Source organism: Rhododendron vialii, chromosome 10a (genome assembly GCF_030253575.1).
Source record: "Rhododendron vialii isolate Sample 1 chromosome 10a, ASM3025357v1".
Lineage (NCBI taxonomy): Eukaryota > Viridiplantae > Streptophyta > Magnoliopsida > Ericales > Ericaceae > Rhododendron > Rhododendron vialii.
Window position 1 is genome coordinate 23,725,736 of NC_080566.1, and position 21,911 is coordinate 23,747,646.

Sequence of the window (21,911 nt, forward strand, 5' to 3'; positions counted from 1 at the left end):
CTACCCGGCGAGATTTAAAGATGATGTTCATGTTCATGTTCGAGTTCTTGTTTGTGTTTGAGGTTTGTGATTGTAGAGCGGATTTAGGTTCATTGATCTTGAAAAGCTCAAAGTATTCTGTTGCGCTTCATTATTTTCATTATGTAAGTCTTATGCGATTTACATGTTTTTGATAGATTTAACATTTTTGAATGGATTGAGGAGGCTCTCAAACACCATTGTTGTATAATACGTCACATAATGTGCGTGCGGGCACGCAAGTACGAGCACGGACGCGTCTTTAGGTTGTGAATCAGATTTGTGAGTACAAAGAACGAAGCGAGGACCCATTTTGAAGTGTTAGAGCATCCTTATCTGTCTCTTTTCTTTCCTCTTCAAACTAAGCTAAAGAGCCAAAATTGAAAAAACACCTCAATATCAGTCTTCCTTCCTCCCTCTCTACTTTAAACAAAATTAACATTTGCTACAGTGGCTCGTTTTCTTTGCTGAGCCACTGTTCACTCGCGTCTGATTTTTTTAATCTCTCCCTTTCTGTAGGCCTGGTTGAAGATGAAGACCGTTGGGGAAGTAGGCTGTTGAAGACGAAGACCACGGCGCAGACGATGATGGCAATCGGTTCAAGTCGAAATCGAAAGCCACGGTTTTTGCAATGGTGGAAGATCTGGGTTTCGTAGTGGTGGAAGATTTGGTTTAGGGATTTTGTTTCAAAAAGAGAGAGAGAGAGAGAGAGAGAGAGAGAGGATTTTTGTTTTTGTTTGCTGGTTTTTTGGGTTGGGGTTGAGGGGAAGTGAGAGTAATTAGAGAGAGAGAGAGAGAGGATTTTTTTGGGTTGGGATTTTTACTAGTTTTTTGCCGTTGCTAATTTTGCTGGGGTGTTTGGGGGCTGGAGTTGAGAGTAAAGTAGCATATGTCTATTTTTAGGTATAAATATTTAATTAAGTAGAGACTGAAAGTAAAGAGATTGATTTTGTGTAATTGTAAAAAAGTGATAAATTAAAGTAAAGAAGTGAATTTTGTGGATTAATTTGGTCCAAAATCAGTTGAGACTAATGCGGATGCTTTTGGACCGAGGCCTTGAAGACAAAACAGAAGACGAGCACATTGAAACTAGCGAGCGCACTAACTAAGCACCACGGTGAAGTGCTTTGAGGTGGAAAGAGATGTCCATGTGGCGAAGGAACCTGAGCAGCTCGACGCGCGCGCTGCTCAAGGAGAAGAAATGGGATGCGCTTGTGATCGGCGGCGGCCACAACGGTCTCACAGCCGCCGCCTATCTGGCCCGCTCCGGCCTCTCTGTTGCCGTTCTCGAGCGGCGCCACCTCATTGGCGGTGCTGCGGTTACCGAAGAACTCATCCCTGGCTTCAAGTTCTCCCGCTGCAGCTACCTCCAAAGCCTCCTCCGTCCTTCCATCATCAGGTATAATTAATCACTACCAATCTTTGTGTTTTTATTAATCGTGTAAAAAATTGATCAGTAGAGTGTACTTTACAGTCTTTGACATATGGGTTTAAGTGCCATTTTCTTTAAATGTAAGGGAATTGGAGTTAGGGAGGCATGGATTGAAGTTGCTGAGGAGGAGTCCTTCATCTTTCACGCCTTGCCTCGACGGACGATATCTTCTCTTGGGTTCAGATAAGGTCCTTAATCATTCAGAGATTTCGAAGTTCTCTAAACGCGATGCCGACGCTTATCCAAGGTTCCTTGCTATTTTCCCCCCGAAATGCGTACGACGTGTACATTTTGATTTTATTTCAACCAGAGAAACCCGTGTTTAGTTGTGTATTTCTTTTGTTTCACCCACATGAAGGATTTATTATTGTTCTTTTTGGATTGTGAGAAAGGAAGAAGGGAAAAGATTGGGCTTCATCACCTAATCTCACCATAAGAAACAAATGTGGAGCTATAAAAATTAACATTTCCCCTCATTTCTCACTTCTTTTAGATTTAGTTATCCACATAAGTGATATGATTCTCCTTTTGCAATTAAATAGTAAATAATAACAAATACAAATATAGTTGATGATCATCGGGACCTTTTGTGAATGACTGAATGTGGAAAAAGAAAATCTCACCAAATTTAGTTAGTTGCAAAATTCTCACCAAATGACTGAATGACCTCTTGTCGTTTCTCACTTCTGTTAGAGTTAGTTATCCATGTTATGATCTTTCTTACATACATCATCAGTCCAAGCAGAATCTTTATACTGATAAACAAAAATTTGAAATCTGAAGTTATTTTGTATCTCTATTGTTAAGCTTTCAGACATTCATTTTGTTTTGGCAAATAATAATCTTTATTTGTCGTTATATCTTGTGTTTAAGAATACAGATACGAGGATCAGCTAGAGAAATTTTGTGAGTTCATAGATCCACTTCTGGATTTGCCTACTCCAGAAACTTTGCAAGGTGTTTCATCTTTAAGAGCCCGAATGAAGAATAATCTACAAAAATCAGAATTTTGGGCTCATTGTATGAGGCAAGCTTTCTCCTTGGGGCAGAAAGACATGGTGTAAGAATTTCTAATTCCAAGTATTGTCATTTGAGTGTTGCTTTATTGGTCTGTGTACTTGAAATATTGAAGAGTGACATGCAAAGTCTGGAGGCCATACAGGGTCCGTCCTACAAGTATCTGTGTTTCTAAGCTGTGATCTCATTCTTTTTCTGAATGTTACTTATATTTTCAGGGACTTGATGGACCTTTTGCTCTCACCAGCGTCGAAGGTCTTGAATAACTGGTTTGAGGTAGTTGCATAATTTCATGTCGTACTTTTGTGAGTTTTCTGAACTACTATAGTCTATAGTTGTGCATGCATTCAGTTGCTCAAAATTTTAAAGAATTGTTCCATTTTTACCAATAAAGTGGAGTTTTATCATACTATCTATCAACGCAAGTTTGCATTGTTCCTATAATAGTACCACCTAAAATACCACAAAAAATATTAGTACCATCTTGTTCCAAATATAGTTGAAAGATGTTAGAGTTTCGAATTTGTTCCTTGAAAGGTTATAAGTCGAATATCCCTGACCTTCATTTTCATGTTTTCCTCTGATTTGAATATCCCTGATTTTGTGCTTTTCAGTTTGTCGTATATTTCAATTCGCTTTTTTAGAGTTTTCTAGTGAAGGGGCTTTTGGACCTATCCGGAGAACGTGTCAAAACATATATTATGCACTATACTCCTCTTTGGGCCTTGTGTTTTCTTAAGTCACAGGCAATCTCATTCTTCTCACAATCACAACACATTAATGTCAAGCTTATTTGTCTTGCTACCACCACACTGGTAGTTCCTTATTCTCATTGGTGTTGTCTTCGTTAGCAACCATCTTTTACCATATGGCTGCTTCCACTTCTGTAAAAGTGGGAAACCAATGCATTTGCAACACAAAATGTCATGTGGTTTCCATTTCTTAAGAATAATACCGAAGACTTTTCAATGGAGATCTTTCGTGCCTCTTGATTGTAGACTCACTCTCTCTCTATGGCGGGCATGGATTTATGTTGTGCTCAAATAAGGCCAACAAAAGTTTGCCTCACTTCTACCAAAATTTTGAGCTCTCAGCTAGTAAATGCCTGTATGTTTATTCTTCCTGTGATAGTGCATGGTCTATGTTTTGAGTTTGTTTCGTATTCCTGTTGTAAAACTTTGAAGTTCCTCAAAAGAGCCGTAATTTGTTTCTCAAATTGAAATGTATCGCCCACTAAACAAACATGGCATTCATTCTTGATAACTTATGTGTAATGATTCATGACTCATCCATGTTACCTACATAGTTGTCGCGTTTCTCTGCAAAATGTTGGAGTTACTTCTTGATGTTGTGATCCCAAAAAACGGTTCCTAGTGTGAACATTATAGTGTTGCATGAATAACAAAGTTTTCTTGTGTGCACCTACGTATATACGCTATATCCATGGGTGCTCATAGCTTGTCTCCTAAAGGCCTATTTGATTGTAAATGTGAGGGTATTAGTTGGCAATTATGAAGCACTGACACACGTAGAGGTCGCCGTATCCATGTATTGGACACGGGGACACGTCTTGGACACGCTACGTGTTGTGTCCCTTAAATTACATTAACATTTGGATGGGGGAAAGTGGGGGACATGGCTGGGACACGATGGGGTCTAGAGTGTACTATCTTTAAATATTTTTAGGGGTAAAGATGATATTAATCAAATGTATGGTTTTAGTGTAATCAAACCTATATACAATCCAAAAAAATCGATAAAACACATATCCATTGAAGGAGAAACCCTAAAAATGTAGATCGACGTCAATTGAATCCCACCATCCTTGAAGCCGAACCCCACCATCCTTGAAGTAGTCTCTCTCACGATCTCTCTCTCTGGATCAGTCTGTCTCACTTTCGTGTTGTATCTCTCTCTCTCTTGCTGTATAAATTTATAATACGTATGTATATATTCGACGTATATATCTTTGTTGCTAACGGATCCAGAATCTGAGGAAGTGAGTGGGCTAGGCTGCGGCTTGTGCCCACGCGATGTGTGTGCAGCTGGAGTTATTTAATCTCGTGATAAGTAACTAACTACTTTTTGTTGGAGGAAATATAATTGAACAATCACTTTACTGGGTAAAAAGAAGAAAGAAAAGAAGAAAAGGACATACCTTGATTATGTTTCCTACTCTCTTTTGTTCTATTGGTCATTACTTCGAGATGTAGAATCGAAGGCAAGAAAATATCACAGTGGAACATGGAGTGAGAAAATATCTAGCGAAGTCCAAAGATATATAACCACCAAAGAGAAGTGTTTCTTTTCGTGCGCAACGTGGAGTCAGGCTTCAAAGGTGAATTTCTGTCTTTACCATAGAAGTTGCAGACGGGGCAAAATTGAGTTGAGAGGAAAAAGTTGTGAAGTTTTGGACAAAATTGTCAAGCAAAAATGTGAGCCAGCCTCAAGAAAATGTTCACACCATAAAGGGGTGTCCCTTTATAATAATAATAGATGTGTGCGCGCGTGCATGTACTGGTATAATAGCAGTACATAACAATGTGTATATCTTACATATAAAAAATTGTGTATATATATCTGTATATAAACAGTTACTGCATACATCTATGATATATTTATCTACATAGTTGTTTCGTTATTTATTTTGTCGTGTCCGTGTCCCATTCTTTTAGAATGCCCGTGTCCGTCTCCGTGCTATAGAGGTTGTCAGAATCTTTCATAATTATTAGTATAATAACTAGCTGACCTACTTTGAAATGTCCAAGCTCATGTATGAGCAAGTGATGGAACGACCACGTGCTGAAACTGTTCAGCATGGTGGTAATAGACGGGAAGCTGTCAAACAGTTGTAGGCAGTTTAAAACTCCAAAGTTTTGCACAATCCTTCTTCTAGTCACTAGAGTTGTTTGATTTTAGAGTTGATTTCTATTTTGTTGGAGTTTCAAGCCTCTCCTTTTCAGTTTTCACATGTATTTTCTGCTTACTTTTTGCATGCCTATTCGTGGGCTCAAGAACTAGAGTCTTGTTTTTATCAGCTGGCTAACTATTTGTCCCTACCTTATTTATCTACAGAGTGATGTTCTAAAGGCAACCCTAGCGACAGATGCAGTGATTGGAATTACAGTAAGAGTTTTTCCTATACTATCCCTCTACACTAGTTTCAGGTGTACATATGTCACGCCCCAAAACCACACGCCCTGAGCACGTGAGTTCTAAAGATATATGTCCGCGATTAAATATAAAGATTCAAATCTATTGCATGGTCAAATATGAATACTACAAAATCTATTCAAATCGTGCCTTTATGTGATGTGATTTTATAAAAAAAAAAAATTGAAAGGGGGTGTTTTTTTAGAGAACTTTCCAAAATGGTCACAACCAATACAAAAACCTGTACCGCTTACAATATGGCAATTTAGGTTTTGAAAACTTCCAGCGATGCAAAAAAAAAAACAAAAAAAACAAATATTTGTATGTGTAAGGCATTGTGCATACCGATGCTCTGGATTATCAATGAAGGAAGCATGGTAATGTGCACATAAATTGAATTGGGTCTTTAGGCCTGCCCTCTCTTATGCCATTTGGCTTTGATTTGGGGGCATGGTTCCGCAGCAAAACAGGTATAGGGGGGCCACTGTTTCAGTGGTATTCTGAGAGCAGCCTCTTTGTGCATATTGCCAAAGGTTAGGTCTGTCTCCAATCCTCCCCCGCCCATACCCCCAATGATTGGGGATTACATAGGTTCTGTTTTTGTTATTGTACTTGTATGTGTAAGGCCATTCTCAACTAAAAATATATAGGATGACATGAACATAAAAGTAATTCCATACTTATTACCCAACTCCATTAGTGACAAGTTTCATGGCCTTAGGCCTTACAAACCAAGATTTACATAAGGTAGAGATGATAATAACATGATGATGACAATGTGCTTTAAATCATTACTATCCCAAAAGAAATACCAAGTTACTAGGCCTCCATATCGTTACAACAAACTAAGAAACAAATATATCTATAAAGCTCTCAAAAAAAGAACAAAGAACTTCAAGATTTTTAAGGCCTTTGGATCCACCGCTGTTCCTAAAAAATTGGGTTAACAACAACATGAGCCAAAGCTCGTATAGGAAGGACACTAAATGAGTAGATATGAACATGCAAAACTATTTACCTTTTTTCCAAATGCTAGTATTGAAAAGTTTTTCTTGTTCGCTGTGGCGGAGCCAGAATTTTGACCTCGGGGGGCCGACTTAATAGACATATATTTTTTATTGGAACGTATACTTATTTATTTTCCATTACATTACTTTTGTGCATGGAAATGATTCTAGCCTAATACAGTTAAAGTACACCAATCATTTTGTTTTTTTTCTTTAGGCTACTCCAACTGTCACGTATTTATTTTTTATTTATAAAAGAAATTGAGCAATGAGAATGTAAAATAACCAATTTTTTTATCAAATCAAACCCAAATTATTAAGATTATAAGTAGCTATACACGAATATTTATCAATAATATTCAAAATCAGGTATATACAAAACAAAAATTTAAAAATTCGGACGCTCGGGGAGCTGGGGGGGAGGGGGATAGCTCCGCCCTTGCTTGTTCGAAATACTAAATACTAATAAAGTTATTAAACCAGCAAAACAAAGTCAAGTTCAAAATAGTGAAATAATCCATGCATACTAATAGTGTTTCCATTTTTTTCCTTCCCTCCGAATATTTAGAAGAATACTATTAAACTACCAACTCAAATCAAGTCTCGAATAGAGACAATAACAGATAAAAGTTGATGTGAAAAGTAACAAAGCCCATAATCTCAAAGCCAACAAAACTCTCAAAGCCTACAAAATTGAGTATGAAACTCGCTCAACACCATGACATTAAATTATTTGAGTTGCTCACCGACACAAACATCCAAAAACCGTACTAGACGTCTCCAACTGGTATGCACTCTACGGGTTACTAGACAACTCAAAATCACAAAATAACACTTCCCAATGTCTCCAAACTTGGTCTCAATCCCAAATCATCTAAAATCACCAAAATTCGTTATTTTCCTAAAAATGTTTTACGTATTTTTTGGTGTTTGATTGTGCAAAAGACAAGAAAATATTTTACTAGGAAAAATATTTTACTTCATATGGTTGGAAATGTTTTTTGCTTGAAAAGATCGTAAGTTTTTTTTTTCAAACTTTGACTTCAATGTCCGACTAATAATTACGTTATTTTACTGAGTTCCCCCATAGCCCCAATCTCATCCACCTATGATCTAACCCTGTGCTTTCTCATCGACAAATTTTTTGTCTGTAGTACGTACATATACACATATATATTGAGAGAGAGAGTGTGTCAAGCTAATTTACAACTTTTTTTTTTTTTGCTTTAATCTGAACCAGAACTCGACTTATAGGATTTGTTCCGTAAAACTTTCCAAGTGGAAACACCAGAAAATAAAAACGAAACTATCGTTTTTTGCAAAATCATTTTACATGGAAAAACTTTTACATCGACAAAAAATTTACTCCTTCCGTCCCAAATTGCTGGTCCCTTTTCACTATTTGGGACTTCTCAAACAATTATATATATCTTTGAATTTGTAATACTTTTTATATTCGCTATAGATCTTTGATAGATCTCAATTAGTTCTATAATATGGTGTTTTCGAAATTATATAAAACATTATAGATTGTGAGATATAGACAATTTTTTTGAGTAGCATGACTGCGCAAAAAGGACCAGCAATTTGGGACGGAGGGTGTACTTCGAAACAAATAGAGCTTGCCCCAAATTCATCTAAATATATCCCAATATTGAATAAGTCAAATGTAGTCCCCACAATTCAGAAAAATATATAATAGAACTATACACATGTACTTAGTAAGTATCCACAATTACATTTTTAGAAATTCATTCCCCAAGCTTACTAAACGCACAAGGGAAATCATACTTGGTATAGAAAAATTTCCATCTAAGTTCTTTGCATTTCGTCAAACACATGGTATGCAAAATAATATCCAGCACATATTCAAGTACCAATTACTTTAAAAGTGAACCCAATATTTATGAAGATCAATTATGCCAAAATAGTATAGCCAAAAGCATAACCATGAACAATAATATAGAATCTCTAACAAAATCCATGTGTGCATAGCAAACAAACCCAACCCATCAATTAGGCTTAGTATAGAATTTGGTTGTTCTATCAAAATGATACAAACCAAAATACAATCAAATCTAGAAATGGATATATTAGAGAGAGGATCCCAAAACTGTCATCACTGTCTTTTTCCTGAAATTGTGGAGGGGTTGTAGGAGCATGGACTGATATTAGCTTAGCATTTGGACTAAATTGGCTCGAGTTTGTTGGCAATTTTTCCACGTTTGAGGTGACATCGGATATGGGGATTATAGGCCCATTATTAGAAATAACTTGGCTGTCCAAGATGGGGTTATCCAAGATGCTAACCCCGTCCCCATCCTGATCACCTTTGTCATCGGCGGCATCGCGAGCTCTGCTTTACCTAACAATTTCTCAATGTATATGTCAATTCGGTAGTGATTAGCAAATTACGATAAGCTCGAACCACACGATCCTCGAAATCTTGTCCTACACTTTTCAGATGTCATTGAATTCCCTCATTGCCATCGTTCTTTGATGATGTTAGTTGTGAGAGATAATGGAGAAGTGTTTAGGGTGTTAACTAACCCTAACACAAGTAAGCTCTATTTATATTATGCGGTGACTAGTTACATAACATAAGCAACCAATGTGGGACTTAGTCCAACTCTATTCTAACACTCCCCCTCAAGCTGGAGAATAAATATCACAAATTCCCAGCTTGTTACATAACAACTCTAAACGTGGTTTAAATAAAGGTTTGATGAAGATATCTACCAATTGAGCTCCTATAGACATGAAAGGGGTAGCCAACACGCCACTATCTATCTTCTCCCGAACAATATGACAGTCTACCTCGATTTGTTTGATTCTCTCATGAAATATTGGATTCGAAGCGATATGTATTGCTGCTTGATTATCACAATACATTGGAATAGGTAAGTGTACGCCAAACCCCAACTCTTCGAGCAAAGCTCTCAACCATACAACCTCGCATGTAGTATGAGCCACTGGACTGAGCAACCACAGTTTATTTCTTACTCTTCCAGGTAACTAAATTTCCATCAACAAAAGTACAGTACTCAGTTGTGGACCGTTATCAGACGGTGATCCCCCTCAATCAGCGTTTGGTAAAGGCCTCAACACGCAAATGACCATTTGAACGATGAAAGAGGCCACGTCTAGGATGTGCTTTGAGATACTTCACTATACAAAGACAAGCTTCCCAATGTGGAAGACGAAGGGTTGACATGAACTGACTTACCATACTGACAACAAATGAGATATTAGGCCGTGTATTGGTGAGATAATTCAGCTTGCCTACCAAGCGACGATAACGGTTTGGATGTGGAAATATCTCCCCCTGATCATCACACAATTTGACGTTTGGATCCATAAGGGTCTCTGCAGGCTTTGCTCCCAATAAACCAGTCTCCTTTAGAATATCTAGCGAATACTTTCTTTGGGATAGACTGATCCCTTCCTTGGATCTTGCTATACCTCAATACCCAAGAAATATCGTAGCTTACCCAAATCTTTGGTTTGAAACTGATGCTGTAAAAATTGTTTCAACTCATCAACACCTTTCTAATCATCCCCAGTAATAGTGATATCATCCACATACACAATCAACATTACTTTCCCCCGATCTGACTGAATAGAGAAAATAAAATGATCAGAATGAGAGCGACGCATACCAAACTGCAACACAACATCACTGAACCTGCCAAACCAAACTCGAGGTGACTGCTTAAGACTTTAGAGGGCTTTGCGAAGGCGACACACCTGAGAACGCTCCCCCTGAGCAACAAATCCAGGAGGTTGCTCCATAAACACCTCCTCGAGCAGGTCACCGTGTAGAAATGCATTCTTGACATCCAACTGAAACAAGAGCCAACCAAGATTGGCGGCCAGAGAAATAAGAATGCGAACAGAGTTAATCTTGGCCATTGGAGAGAAAGTCTCTGTCACGCCCTCGATTTTCAACATAAATAATAATAACATTTGATAATTAAAATCCTCACTGGAGTCACAATTAATAATCCAAAAGATAGTTCAGTCCCCAAATCCACAAACCTGCCCAATTCTTACAGAGTTCCATAATAGATAAAAACAATACAATACGGTTTGTTATACAAAGGTTATCAAGTATTCTCCGAAAATAGCTTTAATCGATAAGAACAACATGCACTCCAAGCACTCCATGACAATAACCTGCAATATACCTGAAAATGATATTGAGCTACACTAGCCCAGTAGAGAAATCTATACACAAGTTATGCGAAAATACAATGAGTTATGCATCTAGAGTGAATGAGTATAGACAGATATGCCCAAGGTTTATATGGCTATCAACAAGTAGCTCACTATGGCTAAAGGATTCTAGACAATCCTATATACAACACCTATCATCTCACAAGCCATACCAGTGCCACTAAAATTCCTACATCAATCACAAATAATCAATATTTGGTTTCTTAACCATTTCATCACATCATGTATGTTTCCTCATTAATTCTCATTTCACAATCTTTCACATTCCTTGTTTCATCAACAAATCTCCTTTCTCATTCTCATCTGTCATCAAAATCTCTTTTATTTCCAAATAGGTGTAATGTATAGAAATACATGCCTATAGTGGTCAAGCTCCATTGATTCGAGCTTTGCATAGCTGGAGTCTGTTGATTCTATGCACGAATACCGAAAACCGTTGATTCGCTCAAGAATAGCCGAAGGATTTTTTTTAATCGAAAAATCCCTTTCCCTTTTAAACAATCCAATTTAGTAAAACCAATCTTTCTTTCTTTTTCCGATAATCTCATATCATAACATCCAAGGTTTTTGCATGTATTGCTCGTTTCCGGTCATCTCACCGAATATCCATGGTGATACCCGTTCATTTTATCTGTAGATCTTATCACTTCGCCGAATGTCCATGGCGATACCCGTTGTGTCCATTCCGGTCATCTCACCACTCTGGTCTTAGCCGAATGGTGCTACCCATTGTGTCACGTTCTCGTTGTGTCCACAATCTCAAATAGTCATTCGTACCCCATTTTATTACAAACAATCAACCATGTCATACATCAACAAATACGTAAGTTCACACCTTTTCCCTGAGTATAACACCATGCCCGACGTAACGTACCTGTTGGGGATTCGAACGTCCAAGCCCACAAACAAACGCACACAATCGAAGAACAAACCAAGAACAGAAAACAATATAAAGTAAGAAAAGAACAAGACACAGAGATTACGTGGTTCCGACTTAAGCTAATTGCTTAATCGTACGTCCACGGGGTGCTGGGGTGTTTCACTATGATGAAAATATGTCAGAGTTACAAAAAAGAGGCAGCCCTAGCTTTGCTTTTATATGTGCAAGCAAGCTAATACTAGAAAACCCTAAAAAACGCTAAAACTTGCGTTGGGCGGGACCCAAAACCTTCCGGGTCATTTTTACTGCGACTCTAAAATTGTCTTCACATCTCAACAATCTCCCACTTGAAGACATGATCAGACATCCAGCCAATCATCAACTATCATTAACACCACCAGCACCCAGCCTCCCACTCAAGCTTGGAGACCCACAGAAGCTAAACAAGACTTCAGCTTCTCCACAGTAACCACCTTCGTAAACATGTCTGCCGGATTATCCCTTGTGTGAATCTTCTCCAAAGTGAACTGCCTATCCTCCAACAAAGAGCGAATAAAGTGATACTTTATTTCAATATGCTTGGTCCTCGAATGGAAAGCTGCGTTCTTTGCCAGATGTATTGCACTCTGACTATCGCTAAACAATTTGCAATTGTCCTGTTCCTTACCCAACTCTTTCATGAAGCTCCTTAGCCATACCATCTCCTTGCATGCCTCCGTGGCTGCAACATTCTCCGCCTCTGTTGTGGAAATAGTCACTATTTTCTGTAGCCGCAAGACCCAATCAACTGCTGCACTCCCCAGTGTAAAAACATACCCAGTAGTGCTCTTCCTGCTGTCAATGTCCCCTGCTAAATCCGAATCCACATATCCTTGCAAACAAATATCAGAACCTCCAAAACACAAAACCAAATCAGAAGTACCTCTCAGATACCGCAAAATCCACTTGACTGCCTCCCAATGCTCCTTGCCTGGATTTGCCATAAAATTGCTGACAACTCCCACTGCTTGAGCAATGTCTGGCCTCGTGCTAACCATAGCATACATCAAGCTGCCTACCGCCGAGGCATATGGAACTTTGGCCATGTAGTTCTTTTCTTCATCAGTTACTGCCTCTTTTTCCCTCGAAAGCTTGAAGTGACTTGCCAACGGTGTGCTAACAGGCTTAGCACCTTCCATGTTGAACCTTTTGAGCACCTTTTCAACATATTCCTCCTGTGACAACTTCAACTTCCGGTTCACCCTGTCCCTACTGATTCGCATCCCAAGGATTTTCTTTGCAAAACCCAAATCCTTCAGTGCAAACTCCCTGGACAGCTGTGCCTTGAGATTAGCAATCTCATCTATGCTTGAACCTGCAACAAGCATATCATCTACATACAACAAAAGTATGAGATACGATTTACCAAGCTTCTTAAAATAACAACAGTGATCCCCATGACATCTACTGAACCCCGTATTTGTCATAAAGGTATCAAACCTTTTATACCACTGCCTAGGCGCCTGCTTCAACCCATACAGACTCCGTCGAAGCTTACATACATGATCCTCTTTCCCATTGACAACAAAACCCTCTGGCTGATGCATATAAATATCCTCCTCCAAATCCCCACGAAGGAAAGCAGTTTTAACATCTAACTGCTCTAAGTGCAAGTTCTCAACAGCCACAATATTAAGGACACATCTGATAGTACAAATTTTTACCACAGGAGAAAAGATTTCGGTGTAGTCAATACCTGGTTTCTGCTTAAAACCCTTTACTACCAACCTCGCCTTGTACCGTTTGCTCCCATCAGATTCTTCCTTAAGCCTGTATACCCATTTGTTGTGCAAAGCTCTCTTCCCCTTGGGCAATTGAACCAAGTCCCAAGTCTGGTTTGATGAGAGAGAATCCATCTCATCATCCATTGCTCGCTCCCACTCTCCCCTGGTCTCCACCTGCAATGCTTCCTTAAAACATTCTGGTTCACCACTATCAGTTAACAACAAATAGTGTAAAGCAGGAGAATAACGCATTGGTGGTTTAACGGTACGTGTAGACCTCTTGAGTGGAGGAGTCTATGGATCTGCCTGTGGAGTAGGTTGTATATTAATATCCTGAGGCTGTAAGACATTACTGTCAGGGATCCCCTCAAACTCTACAAAGTCTGAATTTTCATTAGCCTCATCGGGTTGATTCTGTCTATTTCTATACAAAACAGACTCATTAAATACCACATCCATACTCCTGCATGTTTTCCGATTTTCAAAATCATATAGCCTATACCCATAGCTATCAGTACCATAGCCTATGAACACGCACTTTCGAGACTTAGCATCAAGTTTACCCCTATCACTCGATTCAATATGCATATAGGCCATGCAACCAAATACTCGTAAATGAGATAAATTTACCTCTTTACCTGACCAAGTCTCCTCCGGCAATCCATTGTTCAAAGGAACTGAAGGTCCCCCGTTGATCAAATACGCCGCTGTATTTACTGCGTCAGCCCAAAATTGCTTAGGTAACCCAGCATGTAACCTCATGCTCCTTGTGCGCTCTAGGATCGTCCTATTCATGCGCTCAGCAACTCCATTCTGCTTTGGCTTCTTTGGGATCGTTTTCAACCTTCGAATCCCATTTGCAGCACAGTAAGCCTCAAACTCACCATCACAATACTCGCCGCCATTATCAGATTTCAGACACTTCAATTTCTTTCCTGTTTCATTCTCAACTAATGCTTTTCAATTCTTGAAAACACCAAACACATCAGATTTATGCTTGAGAAAATAAACCCATAATTTTCTAGTAGCATCATCAATGAAAGTAACAAAATAACGTGAGCCACCAAGAGAAGATACCTGAGATGGTCCCCACACGTCTGTATGAACCAACTCCAACTTCTCTGATTTTAGAGTCTTTGCCACCTTTGTAAAGCTAGCTTTCCTCTGTTTCCCGAAGATGCAATCATCACAGAAGTCCAAGTCCAGCGACTTACAACCCGGCAATTTCCCTTTTGACAACATTACTTTCATCCCCTTTTCGCTCATGTGACCCAGCCTACGATGCCATGTAGTACAATTAACCACTGATGCTGCCACTGCGATGCTACAGTAAGTACCCGAAGATACATATAGGGTTCCTTCCTTTTTACCGCGAGCCACAACCAGTGCCCCTTTGCTCATCTTCCAAGCGTCTAATGTAAACGATGTGACCACTCCACCCTCTGACAACTAACCCACCGAAATAAGATTCCTTGTTAGACTAGGCACATGTCTAACATCCTTCAATTTCAGTACTGTCTCGTCTGTCTGAGTCATATACACATCCCCTTTCCCAATTATGTTGCAAGATTCATCATCACCCAGATAAACTTTTCCAAAGTTTCCCTGCACATAATTCTGTAGCACATCCATGCGTGAAGTAGCATGGAATGAGGCTCCCGAGTCTACAATCCAAGACTCATCGCGAGAATCCAGCGAACAAATCAAGGCTTCATTATCCGATTCCTCGGAAACATTTACGGTGTTCTTACCCCCCTAATTATTCCCGTTCTGCTGCTTTTTCGGTGGTGCCTTACAGTCTCGCTTCCAATGCCCCAACTGACCACAGTTCCAACAACCTTCAGGTTTCACTTCTCTACGACGAGATTTACTCTTGCCCCTGTTCTTGGAACTCCCTCTTCCCTTGCCCTTGTTGCCTCCCCTATTTGCAGACCTGCCTCTGTCCTCTGTACTAAGTGCTGAACCCGAAGCAACATCCTCACCCGATGCTCTCCTCCTAGCCTCTTCTCCTAATATCAATCTAGTAACATCCTCCAATTTAATTGTTGCAGACCCGGAGGAATTACTCACTGCCACGACAAGTCCATTCCAACTTTCTGGCAAACTCGATAGTAGAACAAGAGCTCTAATCTCATCATCAAAATTAATACCCACGGATTCTAACTGATTCGTGACCGTATTAAATTCATTCAGATGTTCAGCAACAATAGAGTTTTCAGGCATCTTTAGGTTAAACAACTTTTTCATAAGATATACCTTGTTCACCGCAGAAGGTTTCTCGTACATCTTTTCTAGGGCTTTGAACAAATCTGCTGTAGTCTTTTCTTTGGCAATATTCCACGCAACTGACGGCGCGAGGCTCAATCGCACAGTCCCCAAAGCTTTGCGATCCAAAATATCCCAATCTGCTTGCTTTATGCTTTCTGGTTTTGTGCCACTGATCGGATGATATAGATCCTTCTGATACAAAATATCCTCCATGTGCATCTTCCAGAAAGCATAGTTTGTACCATTGAACTTCTCGATCTTGTATTTTTCTTCAGCCATTGTGTAAACCCTTGACCTCCTAACCCGGAGCTCTGATACCAGTTGTTGGGGATTCGAACGTCCAAGCCCACAAACAAACGCACACAGTCGAAGAACAAACCAAGAACAGAAAACAATATAAAGCAAGAAAAGAACAAGACACAGAGATTACGTGGTTCCGACTTAAGCTAATTGCTTAATCGTACGTCCACGGGGTGCTGGGGTGTTTCACTATGATGAAAATATGTCAGAGTTACAAAAAAGAGGCAGCCCTAGCTTTGCTTTTATATGTGCAAGCAAGCTAATACTAGAAAACCCTAAAAAACGCTAAAACTTGTGTTGGGCGGGACCCAAAACCTTCCGGGTCATTTTTACTGCGACTCTAAAATTGTCTTCACATCTCAACAGTACCAACCCATAGCGTCTCTATGACATACTACCCGCTAATATCGATACTTAGATCTCATGGAACGAGTGCCAAAGAAATTTAGAATGATCGACGAGACAAATAACGAGGACAAGAATTTCTATGCTATTGATCGGATCACTAGCCACTCTCACATCTACCCATTATACTCATCACATTGCCTTGTATAGCCTACGGTACTCCTAAACAACGTTTTGGTTCATTTATGATTACGACGGTACTATGGTTACGTTTAACGTGTGTCTAGGGAATGAGAACAATCAATAAGTCATTGGAGGTCGAGCAATCAAGTTTTAGAGATGGTTTAAAGGAGTTTAAGAGGTATTAGAAGTGATCGGGAGTCAATACAATCGAAGGGGATTGAACATTTTCAAAACAGTTTTCTGAGCATTGGGTACCGATACCACAAAACATAGGTATCGGTACCAAACCAATCCAGAGAGCAATTAGAGATCAAGGTACCGGTACCTCAAAAAGTAGGTATCGGTACCTCAAAAAGTAGGTACCGGTACCAATGCATTACAACGGGCGATTTGCAGAAAATCAAGAATAAACACAAATTCGAAATCCAACGAACTAAAGCAAGATTTAGACACATAATCATCTAATAAACGCATAACAAGAGTAAGAAATCCCTACCTCAAGTCAAGGATCGAAACCCACGCGATTTGAGCAAGCCCTAGCTCCCCAAACTTCGAAATCAACCGAATACTCCTCTGCCGAGCGAAACCCACGAAATTTTAGCTTAAGACTACGATTGAGGGGTGGAATGGAGGTGGATTTGTATGGGTTATGGTGGATTTTTGAGTGAGAGAGGAAGAGAGTGAGAGAGAACCGAGAGAGATAGATAGATCGGGAGTTAGAGAGAGAGTGGAATGAGAACTTTGTTCTCCTACACACACACCCACACTTATATACTAGCACCCACACAAATCACACTTGCACTCCCTCAAATAGCAATCTTAACACATTGACCCCAAATCAAATAAACTCAATAAATTTCATATTTTCCCTCATTTATAATATCGAATAAACCTTTTTTTAATAATTTCTGAAATTACGGGTCCTTACAGTGCATACTTGGCCACAAGACGGGCCTTGTACCGTTCTATTATGCCATCCGGATTATACTTGACGGTAAATACCCACTGACATCCAACGGTAGACTTTCCTGGCGGAAGAGAAACCAACTTCCAAGTGCCATTGTCATGAAGAACAGACATCTGAGCGTCCATAGCTATCCGCCACTCAGAAACAAATAAGGCCTTTTGTCTTTTGAACAGTGTTAGGACAAAAATTGACGAAACAAAAGTAGTAAGAGCATGAAGGGACGGAGACAGGTGATCATAGGAAACAATTCAAGCAATAGGATGAGAAGTGCAAGACCGAATACCTTTGCGAAGAGCTATAGGAAGACAAGGCGATGGCGATGGCGATGGCGAAGGCGGAGGCGGAGGCGGAGGCGGAGGCGGAGGTGGAGGTGGCGGTGATGGTGATTGTGGTTATGGTTGTGGAATCGGATCTCGGGACGGAGGAGGCGCTGCGGTAGGCACTGGTGGGGCTGTTAATACTTGTCGCCGACGAACATATACTTGCAAGGGTGGCACAGGAACAGGAGGATCATCTACAGGAATAACATACTCAGACTCAGAAAGTACATACTCAGACTTAGGTGTACCTGAGAAGAAGGGCAATGACTCATTAAAGGTGATATCAGCACACACAAAGTGACGACGAAGAGAGGGTGAGTAACACTTATACCCTTTTGAGTGCATGAATAATTGAGAAAGACACTGAATCGATCGGGCGTCAAATTTGTCCCGGTCAGGATCTAGTGCATGAACATAGCACGTGCACCCGAATACCCGAGGGGTAATGAGTTGGGAGGACGACCAGGAAATAAAACCTTGTGAGGTATCTGACCACCAAGAACAATGGAGGGCATACGGTTAATCAAGTAACAGGCTGTAAGAACAACATCACTCTGGTAAGACTTAGGGACCTGCATTTGTATTAACATGGCACGCATAACTTCAGATAAGTGTTGGATCTTGCGTTCGGCAATCCCGTTTTGTTGTGGAGTTCGAGTGCAAGAAGATTGGTGAAGTATCCCATGATCATAAAAAAAGCGAGAGAGCATAATGAAAATATTCACGTGCATTATCAGAACGAAATATATGAATGCAAGTATCAAACCAACTCTGATACCGTTTTCATAAGATAAAGATATATAACACGTGACAAAAATAACATAATACTGAAAATCAGTTAAAGTGGGAACATGACCGCAAATATCCGAATGTACTAACTGGAAAGGATGCGACACACGACGCTCAACCCTAGGATAAAAAGACACTCGACAGTGTTTACTAAACTCACAGACTTCACATTGCAAGTTCTTAACATTACTACATGATGGCACCAGATGCTTCAGATTCTGAAGTGAAGGATGTCCCAGACGACAATGTTGTTGATATGGAGAAACTGATGTCATCGGTAAAGTAATATAGGCCGCCACGTTCAGTACCCCCACCAATCTTCCTCTCCGTCTTTAGATCCTGAAACACACAATCGTGAGGAGAAAAAGTGATGGAGCAGTTTTAAGACTTCATAAGCTTACCAACAGACATAAGATTAAATGGAAAACGCGGAATATGTAAGACAAAGTCCAAAGTAAGAGATGGAGTAACAGAAGCAGAACCCAAACTAGTAATCTCATAGGTAGAACCATCAACTAAGGTAACACAAGATGGTGTGCCAACAGACGGACGACTAGAAAAGATAGTAGAGTCTTATGATCAGAAGCACCAGAATCGAGAACCCAAGGGTTGGAAGTAGGGCTGTCCACATGCCCGACCCGACCGAAAAAATGAAGGCAATGGACGGTTCTGATCAACCTGATTGGTCGGGTTCGGGTCCATTTTCTCGGATTTTGTAATTGGTCGGTTGGGTGTCGGATGCACCCAATAATTTTCGGATTGATCCGATCCGACCGACTAATGTATAAAACTAAAAAAAAAAATCCTATTTTTTTTAGTTTCCCTAGTCCCCACGCAAACTCTCTCAGTCTCTCTCCCTATTTTTTTTAGTTTCCCCAGTCACCACTCCCAAAACTCTCTCTCTCTCTCCCTCTCCCTCTCTCCCTGTCTCTCTACGAAGCATATCCTTTGAATTGTGGAGCTCGGGGAACGAGATTGGAGGGTCCGCCAGCTTCCCCACCACTCCTCCGCTGGCTACGGCGGCGGCTCCACCTCGATCGTCCTCAACAACGTCCTCGTCGGCCTTCGCAGTCGTTCCCAGCCGTCGATGCTCCTCTCGATCAAGGACCTCCTCCCCTCTCCCAGCCGCCCATGTCCACCTCACCTGATTCCTACTCCATCGGCCGCCACCTCCTTCACCGACAAAAGGTTTTGTAGATGTGATTGACAAATTGTGATTTTGTACTTAATATTTTTCTGTGAAACCCGACCAAAAAATGGTTTGTAGAAGTGTAGATCTGTAATATTTTGAGAGGGATGTTTTTTTTTTTTGGTGATCTGTGATTGTGATTTTGTAGATTTGTGATTGTAATTGACTGATTTTTGATTTTGTACAACCCGCCAATCTGATCGAATCCGACCCGAACCAATAAGCATTCGGTTCGGTTGGAACCCGAAAAGTATTTCGGTCGGGTGACCATTTTTACAATCCGACTAAAGTCGGGTTGGGTCCAACCCGACCTGAATCCGACCAAATCCGACCCGTGGACAGCCCTAGTTGGAAGAATGAGGAGGCAACACAAGCAACGGAGGAACAGCGAGCGTAGCAGTAGAGGATGATGAAGTTTGATTTGACACAAGGCTCTGATACTCTTCTGCAGAAATAGTCACCACAGGGTTGGCTGGATGAGAAAATGGCTCAACATCCTAAAAAATAGTAGCCTGATGAGCCTGAGGGAACCCATGGAAATCATAGCAAGTCTCCACGGTATGATTGCTTCCCCCACAATAAGTACACAATCGGGAATCACGGCCACGACCACGGCCGCCTCACCCTATCACGTTGGTGCCACATGACCTGAACATCAGAAGAAATGGGCTCACAAATATTAAGCTCCTCACAGGTACCGCAAAACTTAGCATAATAAGACTCTAAAGATAAATCACCCCGTGAGATAGAAAAGAAAGACCGATGAAGATCATATGTGCGACGGAGATTGTTAACACAAGAGTACATCTCCTGAGCCTGTGTGCGTACTTGTTTGGCTGTAGCTAAGAAGACCAATGTGCTAGCAATATGTTCCTCCATACTATTCCATAAATCAGACCGAATATTAGCATATCCACAGATACCCATGCCTCGTGGAAGCAGTCAATGCGGGTGGATCATCTGTCAAATAATGATAAAGTTTCTGACCCACATAATAAACTTCGACTGCTCTAGGCCAAACAACATAATTCTTACCATTCAACGGTGTAGATGTAATAGACAACGTCTCCCAAAGTCTAGACGAACCAGGCAAACTACCAACAACAGTAGAACTACAAGCAGACTTAGTATTGTCACCCATTGTACCGAATCAATACCAACAGAATGCACAAAATCAATGACGGCCAACCACCAACTAATCACCAAACCGAACAATTATTGATATGAGTAACACCAACCATAATCATTAAGACAAAGACAAAAATCCATACTAGACAACACCCAAATCATACCGGAAACTGCAACCCAGTACCCAAGCCATACGAAAGATAGCAAACGAAGAGTGCAGAACACCAATCAAGGAGTGTCGAGCATAAATCAACAACCAACTCATACGACTCAGACTATTTGGAGCAGTTTTGAACCTGAATCACGAGTACAAGTTCATCTCGAGTACTCTAGAGCACAGGATTTGGTGTTTTTAGGGTTTCGGAGAAGACCCATTGAATTCCGAGAAGACCTAGTGGATTTTGGAGTCAGATAGGGGTCGCCGGAGGTCGATATGACCTGGAGGAGGGTTACCGGAGGTAGGCGACGGTTGGCAAGTGGCCGGCTATGGTCGGCGTGGGTTGGAGGGTGGTGGTGATGGTCGGTTAGTGGTTGATGTGAGGTTGAACTAGGGTTTCGATTGTGAGGATGGTGTGGGTTTCGACTGTGGTGGAATTTTTTATATATATATTTTTACTATAACAGGCTGGGGTTTTTACTCTGTGATGATGGTGACAGAGATGGGGAACGGCTGATGAACAGTAATGGGTGGTTGGCTAAGAGTGGTGGATCGCAGTTATGGTGGCAGGCTAAAATTAGGATATCATTCTTTGATACCATGTTGTGAGAGATAATAGATAAGTGTTTAGGGTGTTAACTAACCCTAACACAAGTAAGCTTTATTTATATTATTCGGTGACTAGTTACATAACATAAGCAACCAATGTAGGACTTAGTCCAACTCTATTCTAACAATGTTCATCAACTTGATTTAGAG

The 21,911-nt window shown here is 40.4% G+C and overlaps 1 protein-coding gene and 1 non-coding gene across 9 annotated transcripts in view; both read left to right on the forward strand.

Moving 5' to 3' along the window:
* Positions 1–335: 335 nt before the first annotated feature.
* The window catches only part of LOC131303374 (uncharacterized), a 49,147-nt gene continuing 27,571 nt past the window's right edge, over positions 336–21,911 (forward strand). For 6 of the 8 annotated variants that reach the window (XM_058330214.1, XM_058330221.1, XM_058330217.1 and 3 more), the window contains exons 1-5: positions 336–1,417; positions 1,536–1,697; positions 2,331–2,510; positions 2,686–2,743; positions 5,543–5,593. In XM_058330214.1, the coding sequence (XP_058186197.1) occupies positions 1,161–1,417; positions 1,536–1,697; positions 2,331–2,510; positions 2,686–2,743; positions 5,543–5,593 (708 nt within the window). In that variant the 5' untranslated portion in view covers positions 336–1,160. The remainder of the gene's footprint in view (positions 1,418–1,535; positions 1,698–2,330; positions 2,511–2,685; positions 2,744–5,542; positions 5,594–21,911) is intronic. The other 2 variants (XM_058330215.1, XM_058330218.1) reach the window with 1 other exon arrangement.
* On the forward strand, positions 5,982–6,089 carry LOC131305805 (small nucleolar RNA snoR100). The gene has a single exon (XR_009193363.1). It is a non-coding gene; the product is annotated as a small nucleolar RNA snoR100 (small nucleolar RNA).